Consider the following 12,672-nt stretch of genomic DNA (forward strand, 5'->3'; position numbering starts at 1 on the left):
GTATCTCTCTTTGCTCTCTCTCTCTCTCTCTCTCTCATGTCCTGCATGTCCCGGTCGTCAATTACCCGGAGATGTTGCTTGTTTTCACTAGTGTACAACAATTTGTTTAGTATGAGATTTGACAAGCCAAGATGAGATCTTGTAGCAAAAATTCTTCTGCTGGTCACACAAGTGAGCCTATCTATGGCAATTTTGTCTTGTCTTGATCAGGTCCAACACTTAACTTTCATTGTGTGGAACTGGAACGAGCATTTTGCATTCCTAGGCTGGTGAATAAGTATGCATTGTTTTTAGGGGAAGATGTTGTCTTGTTAATTCCTGTAAATTCCCTTTGACACAAGAGAATTGTTGTGTGGCTTACTGCTGAGAAATCTGACATTCCTCTTTGCCTCTGCACTAGACTGATCTTTTTATGTCCACCCAGATTGCATTCCTCAGGAAGATACTCCTTTCGTCCGTCAAACCTACAGGACATGATGGAAAATCTCCATTGCGAACGACACCGGTCATTTTCTCTTGCCAAGCGGTGCTGCAGAAGTTGACGCAGTTTGGGCTTGAAGATGCACAGGATGGCGCCGTCGTCCTCGTGCTTTCTTCGCTGATGAAGATGCACTGGATGGCGTCGTTGTCCTCTTGCTCTCTCCGCTGATGAAGATGCACTGGATGGTGCAGTCGTCCTCAGGCTTTCTCCGCTGATAAAGATGCACTGGATGGCGGCGTCGTCCTCGAGCTTTCTCCATTGATGGGTTAGGTTTCAGAATTAAGCCATGTATGTAGTAGTTTGGCTCTGTCATGTTGTAATGTTTGTGATGGAAGGACGCGAAGTACCTGTGCTTCCTGGGATGTGTAGTGGACTCGAGATGGTTTTTATCACCTCATCTGAGAAGTAGTTGATGACATAGATATTTAACTTTGTTTTGGTGAAGATGTATTGCACTGCGCTGTGTGCGCGCGCACACATGCATGCGTGTTCCTGTTTGATCAAATCTGGTGGAAGTAACATCTTCATTGTGAAGGTTGGGATGTGAAATGATGTGCATCGTTATGGGAATTTTCTTTCTGGGTTAACTGCATCAAGAGTTAAGTTGATCATATTATTCATTGCATCAAGGAATTCCTGAGCTGTTTGTCGGTGTTTTGTATGGTAGAACAAGATAATTTTCATTGCCCTAGGAGAGGAGAGTACCGAGTTTGTCGGTGTCAAGAATGAATCAGTGTTCTCTGGGTTTTTTCAATTATAATCTAACAAGTTATGAAAAAATGTTCAATGCAGGGACTTTGAAACTTGCCAACCTGGTAATTGGATTGGAGCTGGTGTTTTTATGCAAGGAATGCACTTGCAAACCTGGTGTCTTATCTTACATGAGAAAATCAAATTGTGAACAGAAAAAACCTTTTATGCTAGGAATGCACTTGACAATATGGTGTCTTATCTTACATGAGAAAATCAAATTGTGAACAGAAAAAACCCACCCGGCTATATATATATATATATATATATATATATATATATATATATATATATATATATATATAGAACGAGTCGTGTCTTAGATGAGGAAATTCTTTCAAACAGATAAAAATAAAGATACAGACACGAGCAAATTCCCTAAAAAAATAAAAACTGACACGAGCAAATGGGAAGAAGTTACTGCATACACGCATGGAAAGTGCCGGGCTAACTTTACGTGGCCGGCGTAATTTCTGGGAGCGCTGGGACTAAATCGTTTGTACGGTACATACCATACGATACCATAGAGAGAGTCAGAGAGGGAATCCATCACGCATGTGCGTCAATCTGGCGACAAGGAAGGAAATTAATGGAATAATTACTGCATGTAGCTAGCGTTTTCCAGGGCTGGATGAATACACCTCTTTCCTTCCTTCCTTCAAGAGAGCCTCCCTTGATTCCCTCGTCTTCCTCCTTGAAAGTAGGCACCCATTAATTCTATCCTCTTCCCAAACCGACGCATGCTTCCTCCTCCTGGAAACCTTCAATCCTTGCCGCATTTAACTACCCCATGCATCCACGCGCCGCCTCCCTCCCTTCCTCCCCCGCTCCATCCACATGCGATCCAATCCACACGCCTCACGCGGATCACACTCCCATCCGACGCCTCCCCGCGTCCCCGGCTCGGTCATCTCATCGCTGCCCACGACCCCCCTCTCCTCTCCTCTCCTCTATAAATGGACGCCCCCTTGATCTCGACCAGCCCAGCCCCGCCCCGCCCCACACCTTCCTCCTCCTTCCCTCTCCTCAATCTCCACGTTGTAGATGGCGACGGTCGATCTAAGCAGCGTCATGTACATCCACCGGCAGCTCAGGGTTGTGCCATGCCCACGCCAATGTGTTGTCCGGCTAGCACCACGCTGCCGCGCAAGAGATGCGGAGCGAGTTAAGACCAGTCGACATGCCCGGCGCAGCTGTGCGTGGTGGCCCTTAGACCGATCATGGTTTGCCAGCCATGCATGTGCCTGCCGCCTAGCACTCGTTGATCCGCCTTATATGTAAGAGCATGCGTGCTGTTTCTTGATCTAATATTTTTTCTTCTTTTTGATAGAAATCTTGCCACGCCAACTGATAGTTGTTTCTTGATCTAATCTTGTTTTCTTCTTCTTCATAGAAATCTTGCCACACCAACTTATGGCTTCTCTTTTGTGTCCGAACTTGCTGTAGTGATGATGTTGATGTCTCTACTAGGCATCCAAACACAAGATATGAACAGCAAGTCGCCGGACAAGCAGCAACGCTAAAAACCGTAAGCCTGGCAAGATCAATACACAGGTATGTCCTTGTCCTACGAGGCACGTGTTTGATTCAGAAAAGGCAGCACATCAACATTTGATCGATTCATCGTTTCGATGTTACTCATGTCTTTCTATGGTTTCATGTTTTGGTTTTAAAGCTGTAACAGTGAGGTCAACATTTCAAGCAGAAGCCATAGAAATGTTGCCCTTACTCCCTCTCACCTACCGGGGGGTGCTAGGGCACGGATCCCGTGTTGACGAGCAGTGGACCCGCGTCCCAGCCATGAAGCGTGACCAGCTACCGGGGATCAGAGGGAGGAAGGAGAAAGGGTGGTACGGAGAGCAGGTTGGCGGAGCTCTCCCGTCGGGGTTTGTCAGCAGCAGGCGGGGAGGCCGGAACCAGCCGTCGCCCATATGGGCTGGCGTAAGTTACGGCCAGCGTTTCCAACATCCTCCTCCCCGGCTTTTCATTGCCTCCCCCGAGTTGGCTTGCTCAGCGTCAGTTCATTGAGGCCATCTGTGTTGATTTTGTTCCTGCCATGGAGGTCGGCACATTTATATTAGCAAGGGACTTTCGGTCTTCTGAGGTACTGTGTTATGGCAAAATTTTGCATATATATTAGATTTGTTTTGTTTTTCAGATTATGGTGTGAAATCGAGCTTAGTTATGGGGATCTGAAGCTCCATTGGGTAAGAAGAAGATTAGCAATAAGGACAGAGTTACAGAGTGTGTGCTTTGTTTTATGTATGTATGTACCATCGCTGCGGTAATTCCACGTCCTGCCTGCTACCCCCATTTTTGGGTAGTTGCAAGATCCCAATATGAAACCCAAAAAAGGGATTTTAGGATTGTGATCCTTGTACTTCTGAATGTGTCATGTGTGCTTATGGTCTTTGTCCCAGCTTAGGCAAGCGTGCTTATGGTCTCTGTCCCAACTTAGGCAAGTGTGCTTATGCTGGAACTGCTAAATCCCAATTATCATGCATGTTTTAATTCCATTTGTTATGATGGGGCAGTCAGGTCATTCCATCAAGACCTGATGGATGAAAGTTTACTTCACTGTCCGTCATATATATGTGTAGGATTTCTGCGGTCAGTACAGATGTGTGTAGCAGCCCATTACTTTTTTTTATTCTCAGCATGGTGGGGTTTGTGTTTTCGCGGCAGTGCGAAGAGTAGTGAAAAGATTTTTCAAGAGTACTTTTTATAGTTTTTCGCACTTCTTATTTTTTTCGTAAACCCGGAACAGCCACTATCTATTTTTCTGACTGAATTATTTGACACTTGCAGTCCAGGATTCAGAAACTCGACATTCTTTTGTTTCCATGTGTGCATTTTTTTTTGGTTTCGGTCAGTGTTATTTGAAATCTCACTCGCACCCCAGCATATGAGTTTATTGTTTCTTTTTCATCTTTTTTGGCAGCAGCAGGGTTGTGGATTCTATGGGGCAGATGTCGTCATGTGGATGCTACATACGCATATGATCATGATGATGGTTCGTCAAACGGCGAGAGTTTTATGGAAAGCACTGCATCCACTGATGAACAATTTTTTTGTTCCCCCGTGGTGTCTCCTTTTTGTTTTATCTCTCAGATGTATTGCTTCAGTCACTATTCAGTGTTCTTTCTTGACTACTCATTAATTTTCTCATTCATATTTCTACAGTATTCCTCTTTCAGTCATATTGAGTGTGTTGTACTTTCATTCTATTTAATTTTCATTTTTCTCTGTTTTAGTATTTCTTAGCCTATGTGTCAGTCTTATTTTCATCTTTAGTCTTCATTTTCCCTTTAGATATCTTCATTTAGTCATTAATACCATCATTCGTCATTTATCGTCATATATTAATGGCAGTGTATTATCATTGTTCAGATTGAGTATCTTTAGTTTGTTTATCACACTCATTTTCATGTTCTTATTATAGTTCATTTTATCTTTAATTTATTTCATTCAATTTTCAGTCATTCTGTATGAGCGTGTGGGTTTAGTTCTTATTATAAGTTCATCTTTTCTGTTTTGTATCAGTTATCAGTCATGTTTCTTTAAATAGGGAGGGAGTGACATGATTTACATACTTCTTCAGTCATGTTCCTCATAGGTCTTTGTCATTTAGTATTTGGTTAGTGTTTTTATGTTTTTATCCTCATTCTTCCATTTTTTTTAGTTTTTGCAATTCCCTGAGTATCTCATTCTTTTTTCTGTTTTCTCTGGTTCACAGTTACATCTGTTCACTCTTTATTTTCTCATTCTTTTGTTCAGTCTCTCTTTCTCGGTCTCTTAGGTTCCTACTTTCAATCTTCTTCATTTCTTCTTAGCTAGTCTCTCTTTAATTTTCTCAATCTTATTTAATACTCCCTCCATCCAGAAATACTTGCCAGAGAAATGCATAAAAATGAATGTATCTATAACATACATCCATTCCTCCGACAAGTGGGACGGACGGAGGAGACTAGCAACAAAAGGTAAACCATTTGAAGCTTATTTTCGGCTCTTTATCATCTTATTAACTGTGAGCTGTCAGTGTTTGTGTTTTCATTTTTCTGGTCACTACAATTTGTGGAGCTACCCTCTCTGTTCCTCTTTCTCCCCACGATGATTATTAGACATTTTTTAGCCAAGATTTGCTCTGTGTTTTTGTAAATACAAAAGTTTTTTTACATGATATCACTTTGTAAAATATCTGCTCAGTATTGATTTGTTTTTTACCTTTTTCAAAAAAGAACAAGTTACTAAAACGTCTTCACGAAAGAATAAGAAGTATCAATTCTTTAGGGAAAAGAACAAGGTGCCCTCACTTTAGTTAATTTTTGTGTAATTGCGCATCTTGATGTTGCTGGTGGACATTAGGTAAGTTAGGATGTTTATTTTTTGTCCTCTAATGAGTAGCATAATTGTACATAATCATTATTAGTAATCAGTTTTTAGTATTATGTCTGTAACTATGTTTGACATTTTCATCATTCAATATATTTTTCTCCAATCTGCATTTCATGTTTGTATTCTCATTCTGTCTTGTTGCTATGCTCAATAGCATCAGGCATTTCTCAATCTATATCGTACTCATTTTTTAGTTTGCTTTCATGGATGATGTTGGGGGCCAAGAGGGGTGGGAGGCAGGGGTGTTGTTGGGTCTGAGTGGGAGGCATCGCGTATCTCTTTTCTCTTTTTTTAAGAACCACGCGACATATATGCTCGTGGAAGGGATTTTGTCAGGGTCCAACAAAGGATCCGGTTGCATAAATAAAAAGATTATTAGTAAGTACTAGTATTTTTTTCCAATGGATAAGCAGGCTCTGGTTGCATAAATAAAACGATTATTAGTAAGTGTAATATTTTGATCCCAACCATGGTCTTCTCTTGTGCATTACAAATTTGATAAGGAGGCTTGGTCCTACAAGATGGAAGGCTATATTACAATTTTAACAACTTTATGAACTGACCCAGCTAGGCCTTGTTTCTTGAAGATTTCCTACCAACCGAACAGGATCACGCTACACATCTTTGTCTGAACTCCTTAAATGTTTAATCAATCATGTGTTTGTTCATCCTCATATTATTATTTTTTGTTGCTGTTTGCAGCTGACCTTGCAAACTAATGTATACATATAGTGCCCTTTTTATTATTATGAAAACTAAACAGTGGGCGTTTTCTACTGCGTAGAGCAACTCTAGCTTTCTGGCTGGGTTGCTTTTGGGACAAAAAGTTGATTTTTTTTCTTGAACAGGTTTATAAATCTTACATACTAAGGTTGTTCTCTTTGTAGTGCAGACCTAGATGAAGTTGACATAATCGCATTCTCAAACGTGAAAGTCGCGTGCAGACTACAGCCGGAAAACTCCGGAGGTAAATTCTGAAACCTAAAAGTTACATGCATACTACACCGAGAAAACTCCGGAGGTAAATTCTGAAACCTGAAGGTTTCACGTAGACTACAACAAGAAAACTCTAGAGGTAAGTTCTGAAATCCAAAGGTTGCATGCAGACTGCAACCAAAAAACTCATGTAAGTAAATTCTGAAACGTGCAAGTTGGCTGCGGACTACACCAGAAAACTCATGAGATAAATTTCATAAGAAAAAGAAGTAACTCCCAAACCACCAGTACATCATGGATATAGAATCAAGAGGTGAGCCAGGAAACAATTTGCACACACGCACTGCTAGCAAACCGGCCGAGCAGTGTTTGGAACGAATTACAGTTACTCTGACCTAAGTTCCGCCCCAAAGAAAGTAAAGTAGTGTAAGTACATTGCAGTATGGAAGTACGAACAAATGTTTGTGTATGTACAATACGATACATACAAATGCGTAAAGGATGGTTTGCCCTTGCGGGCGTATATAACCTTATTTCTTACTGAAAATTAATAGTAAAACCGAGACAGCAAAAATAGTCTGAATGTGTTGAAGTAGCCTAACTTTTTATAGACCATTTAGTTGTATTGAGCGATTTTTAGCCTGGTTGATTAATGGTGTTTTTAGTCAAGAGTTGTGTTGTCCGTCTACTAATTGGTCATGTTGATCTCATACCGCGTTCATGTCACCGCTCTATCACTTTCTCTAAAAAGTTTGTAGCCAGAAGTATATTTGGCCTTGATAAAATCCCTACCTTTTTGGTGGCAGTTGGTGCTTTGGGTTTGAGATTGAATTATTTTTTGTCCATTTGATGATTACATAAGAGAATTAGCAGGCTTGTTGGAGAAAAAAATGATGTCGTCACATATATAGTTCTTGGTTCCGTCTTGTGCTTGTTTTCTGAATCATTTTAAGAGTGCGGTTAGTTTATGCTCATCTTTTCTACCATATTTTCAGTTGAGTGTCCTTGTTCATCTTTATGTGCAAAACATAAATATTGATTCTCACTAGTTTTTTTTTCACTTTCGGTATCATTGTCATAAGCCAAATGATGAGAAAAACAAGAAGTGGATGTATATGTTATTTTTCACCTGTAATTTTATTTGTTTTTTCACACGTCCTTAAGGGTGACAACACTATCATGATGCAACCACACTAGTTTTTTGTACAAGGTTCAAGTAGATAACAGTTCTGCTACAAGCACTAGTTAGATGATAGAAAACATACCGGTGAATCATATCCTAGTGCTCATAATCACCAAATTTGAGAACATGATTTATAGAATAGAACCCTCAACATCGCCTATGGGTGCTTTAAGTATACTGTTTTTTAACATGATAGCGTAAAAAGCCGATTTTCTTGATGTGGGACTTTTTGAATTGAAGTTTGAGATACCTTGAGCCTAAAATGGAAAATTCTTCCATTGTTGGTTGCGACTGTCTAGGGCATTGTTGACTTTTTTTTATTTCTAGTTGATCCGATCCCTCTATCCTTGTTGCTAGCATGCACTTCTATTTGATTCTTGTACATGCTATTCAACATGAAACCAGTGTGGATTATTTCTTTCCACTTACTTAAAACTGTGTTGCATCTAGACGGTGATAACCAAATATTTTAAAAAGAATCAGAATTTTGCATGACCTTCTTTTTGTATGTTCATCTTCTATCAGCCATTAGAACCTCATTTCTTGTGATTAAAAAATAATGGCCATATTGAATTCGTATTGTTGAACTCATATTGTGTTCTTGTCGGCGCTCCTACACTTGCTCTAAATAGCATGTAGTTGTAAAGCTTGCTTGATTAATGGTATTTTAAGCCAAGAGTTGTCTTGTCCATTTTTTAATTAGTCATATTGATCTCATATTATTTTCATGTCAGTGCTCTAACACTTGCTCTAAATAGCTTGTAGCCGTGAAGTCTATTTGGCTTTAATAATATCCCTATCTTTCTGGTGGCAATTGGTGCTTTGGGTTTTACAGTTTTTTTCCTTTGATGTCCACATAGGAGAGTAAGAATGCTTGTTGGATGGCTAGTAGGAGGCATGACTTCTTTTGTTTGTTGAGCTTCTACTCGCCATTATAATTCTAGCTTTTGGAGTTGATGAAATTCCGTTATGTTGCAGTTCCGGAGTGGCATGCGTCCTTTATTGTGTGGATGGGGATTGAGGTACATCGTCAGTTACGTCTGTTGGATTATCCTTTTAATTTCATTATTTTTCATTTTCAAAACATTGTGGATGGGGTTTGTAATAATGCATGGGAATGATTTTTATTGCTGGAATCCCGTCTCGGTTTTACACTATTTTCAGTTTGGTTACTTGTCGCTAGCACCACCATGGTCGTTGTGGGGTCCTTCGTGTTCGGCATTTCGGTGTGTAAATTGACCTATTCAAAGGGAATATGAGAATGCTTCCATTTATATATGTATCAAGTGTTGTGTTATTATTGTAGAACATTAAATATTTATTGTTTTTAAGGGTAAATATTTATTGGTGGAGAACTTAAGATCGATCCTCTTTTTCTAGACAACAAGCACGCGGTATGATTTGAGAGAGAGAGAGAGAGAGAGAGAGAGAGAGAGAGAGCGCGCTCTGACATAGTAATTTTCTTATCTCTAGTTGAGCCTTAAACATTGTTTCAGGATGACGGACGAGATCTGACATAGCCCATTCCAAAGTTGTTCCCGTCGTATCTGTGGCACCAGAAAATATATCCTGCAAATGAAAATTAAGGTACGTTAAATTAGCTCATACTTCTATATGCCGCACTTATAGTGAAACTATTTGTGAAACAAAATCTTTCATTTGAAAAAATTGTATGTGGTATTTTGAAGTGAACTAAAGGATTTTTTTTACATACTTTGAAGCCTAAATCCCCTTACAAATGATTTGAGAACATTTCGAGGCACTCAAGGCAAGTACCTTCTCTAGGTATGATATCATGTGAGGCCATATGCCTCCCCTCGGGTTACACTTGACAGAGAAAGAGGTGAAAGATAACAATTGCAAAAATGGGACATTCAAGTTTATGAGGAATATGATTTCTGAGTGGTTTGATTAGGATGTTTGTTTATTCTTATTGAAAACATCACCACTTTATAGTCGACATAGGCATCTCTATAGTGGCAAAAGGAATAACAAACTTAATAAAGCAACATAGTTTATCTTCATGAGATTTCACAAAATTCATAGCAGCGCATGATTTCCTCGATTGCTAATGATGTGATAGAACTTACAAAAACCCATTTCATGCTACAAAAATATTGTGGAAGGGCTTATTACTCATGGGTTGCATCAAAAGACATGGGATTCTCAAAATTGATTTTGGCGAGACTGATGACAATGTAAAGTGAATGTTCATTCCACGACCAATGTTTATGGAATCTTTCCCTTTATGTGATGTCACTTGAAGGTAAAATGTGTGCAAGGTGGGTTCTTTGGTGTGAAAATAAATTATGATAAAGAACATTACTTCCAAGAATAGAAAGATTTCCATCAAGGGTTCTTTATTTTCATTAGTGTCGCTCAATATTATGGCGGATATGTTGGTTGCAATATTAAAACAAAGAAGGATTAAGGTCAAAGCCATGGTGTTCCACCCAGGGGGGTCATGATAGAATATATGTACTCATTATGAGGTTCATACCCTTATATTGCTACACCATGATAATGGATAGACAAATAGCATGGCGTTCGTGTTATGAGTTTCTTTGAAAATACTTAACAGTAAAGATTATAATTTTCCACAAGGGTGAAATCTATAAAGCTAACGGATATAATGTGTGGACAACATCAATGTCTAGGTCTTTGGTTTGTCAAGTATGTTTTTTTTCCTTATATTATCTTGTATTTGGATCTGCTACACGTGTCTTCGCAATAGTGATTGGAAAGCAAAAGACCGGGTTGAATTCATTCACACTATCATTCACATGTTTATGAGGTCATTTGAATCTTATCGAATGTTACCACAGTTTCTTGGGGGTCATCAAAATTTCCGGTAACTGGTGGCTTACCAGAAATTCTGAGCAGAAAGAAATAATCTTGAAATGTATGACATAGATAATGTTAACTAAATGGTTAATGATTTAAGTTTGTCGGAACAAAAGTAATCAATCTTTCCTATCTCGTGTCATATGCAAAATTTGTGCCGTTGTTTGCATCAGCTAGCAGTAAAAAAAGTTTCTTTTGTTAAAAATACTCACAAATAAGACGGCGCATATGCTCTCTGTGGTTAGAGGGAATGCCAGCGAATCATCCTTCTGTAGCCTGAGCAGCACGTCCGGCAGGTCCTCGTCGTGGGTGCTTGAGGCGCCATCACCAGCAGCTCGCGCGGCCTTGCGCTCCTCGATCACGTTGACGATGATGCATTGCATGTGGCTGTAGCTCCTCTTCATGCGCCGTGCGCCGAAGCTGAGCCACCGCGCCAACCGCAACAATGGGAAGAGGTCGACGAGGCAGAAGCCGCCTAGCAGGGTGAGCACCACGTCTAACTCGCGGATGTACTCGTCCTGCTGCGTGAACCTGCCGCCGAACACCGCCCGCGACATGACGTTGTTGCTGACCTCCATCATCTTCTTGCTGATGTTGATGCTGTCGCCGGCCGCCGCAGCAGTGGCGATGTCGGCCAGGAGGTTGCCAACCTCCTCTGGCCGGATGCTCTCCATGCGCTTGACCTGCATGGAGCTGAGCAGCTCCACAATGCAGACCTTGCGCATCTGGCGCCAGTGGTCGCCATAGGGGGCGAAGATGATGCCCCTGCCGCCATAGCCGGCGATGTCCTGCATCGGCGTGCCTGGCCTGGTGGAGAACGCGAGGTCGTTGGTCTTCATCACCTGCGCCACCACCTCGGCGCTGGAGACCACCACGGCGTCGACCTCGCCTAGCTTCAGGTGCATCATTGGCCCATATCGGCGACACAGCTGCGTGATTTGCCGGTGTGGGACGAGGCTAACGACGTGGTGGAGGCTGCCGATTATCGGGAGTGTCCATGGCCCTGGCGGCAGCTGGTGCTTGTGTGGCTTGTTCTTGCCGCCGGCGCCGGCGAGCTTGAGAAGCCAAAGGGCAAGCGGCGTGCCTAGTGCAATGAAACACAAGCTGAACCACCCCTCCATGGCAGGCAGCTTTGCAAGTGCAGTGGTAGTGGTACTGATAACTTACATGTCTGGACTCTGCAGGTATATATAAATGTAAAAATTAAGTGAGTATACAGTATGAAAGTTTGGGCCGTTTTCTCTTGTGTGGCTATGAATATTGCAAATTGGTCTCAGCGATGGGGTTAGTACAAAAGGCATTACACGCAGAACTAATAGTGGAACCTGGATGCTCCTACATATTCTACGAAGATGTTTATCGGTCAAACCGCATAACAACATACATTGTTCCCTTTGAAATCGGTATGTTACTTGCCCGAGATTCGATCGTCGGTATCTCAATACCTAGTTCAATCTCGTTACCGGAAAGTCTCTTTACTCGTTCTGTAATACATCATCCCGCAACTAACTCATTAGTTACAATGCTTGCAAGGCTTACAGTGATGTGCATTACCGAGATGGCCCAGAGATACCTCTCCGACAATCGGAGTGACAAAACCTAGTCTCGAAATACACCAACCCAACAAGTACAAGAGCACCTTTATAATCACCCAGATACGTTGTGACGTTTGGTAGCACACAAAGTGTTTCTCCGGTAAAAGGGAGTTGCATAATCTCATAGTTATAGGAACATGTATAAGTCATGAAGAAAGCAATAGCAGAATACTAAAATGATCAAGTGCTAAGCTAACGGAATGGGTCAAGTCAAACACATCATTCTCCTAATGATGTGATCCCGTTAATCAAATAACAACTCATGTTTATGGTTAGGAAACATAACCATCTTTGATCAATGAGCTAGTCAAGTAGAGGTATACTAGTGACTCTCCTATTCAAAATTTTAATATGCCAGGGTGTTTGGAAGCAAACACAAATTGACAAATTATTATGAATGTGGTATCGATAAAATTCAGTTTGTAAGAACCTTTTGAAAATCCAAATTTTGATGCTCCATGTTATTTTATAGGGAACAAACTGCCTAA

General features: G+C 40.9%; 1 protein-coding gene across 1 annotated transcript; it reads right to left on the minus strand.

Moving 5' to 3' along the window:
- Positions 1-10,762: 10,762 nt before the first annotated feature.
- On the minus strand, positions 10,763-11,710 carry LOC119366701 (5-epiaristolochene 1,3-dihydroxylase-like). The gene has a single exon (XM_037632450.1). It carries the CDS (start codon positions 11,708-11,710, stop codon positions 10,763-10,765), a length of 948 nt encoding a protein of 315 aa, XP_037488347.1.
- Between the last annotated feature and the right edge of the window lie 962 nt (positions 11,711-12,672).

This window comes from Triticum dicoccoides, chromosome 2B (assembly GCF_002162155.2).
Source record: "Triticum dicoccoides isolate Atlit2015 ecotype Zavitan chromosome 2B, WEW_v2.0, whole genome shotgun sequence".
Lineage (NCBI taxonomy): Eukaryota > Viridiplantae > Streptophyta > Magnoliopsida > Poales > Poaceae > Triticum > Triticum dicoccoides.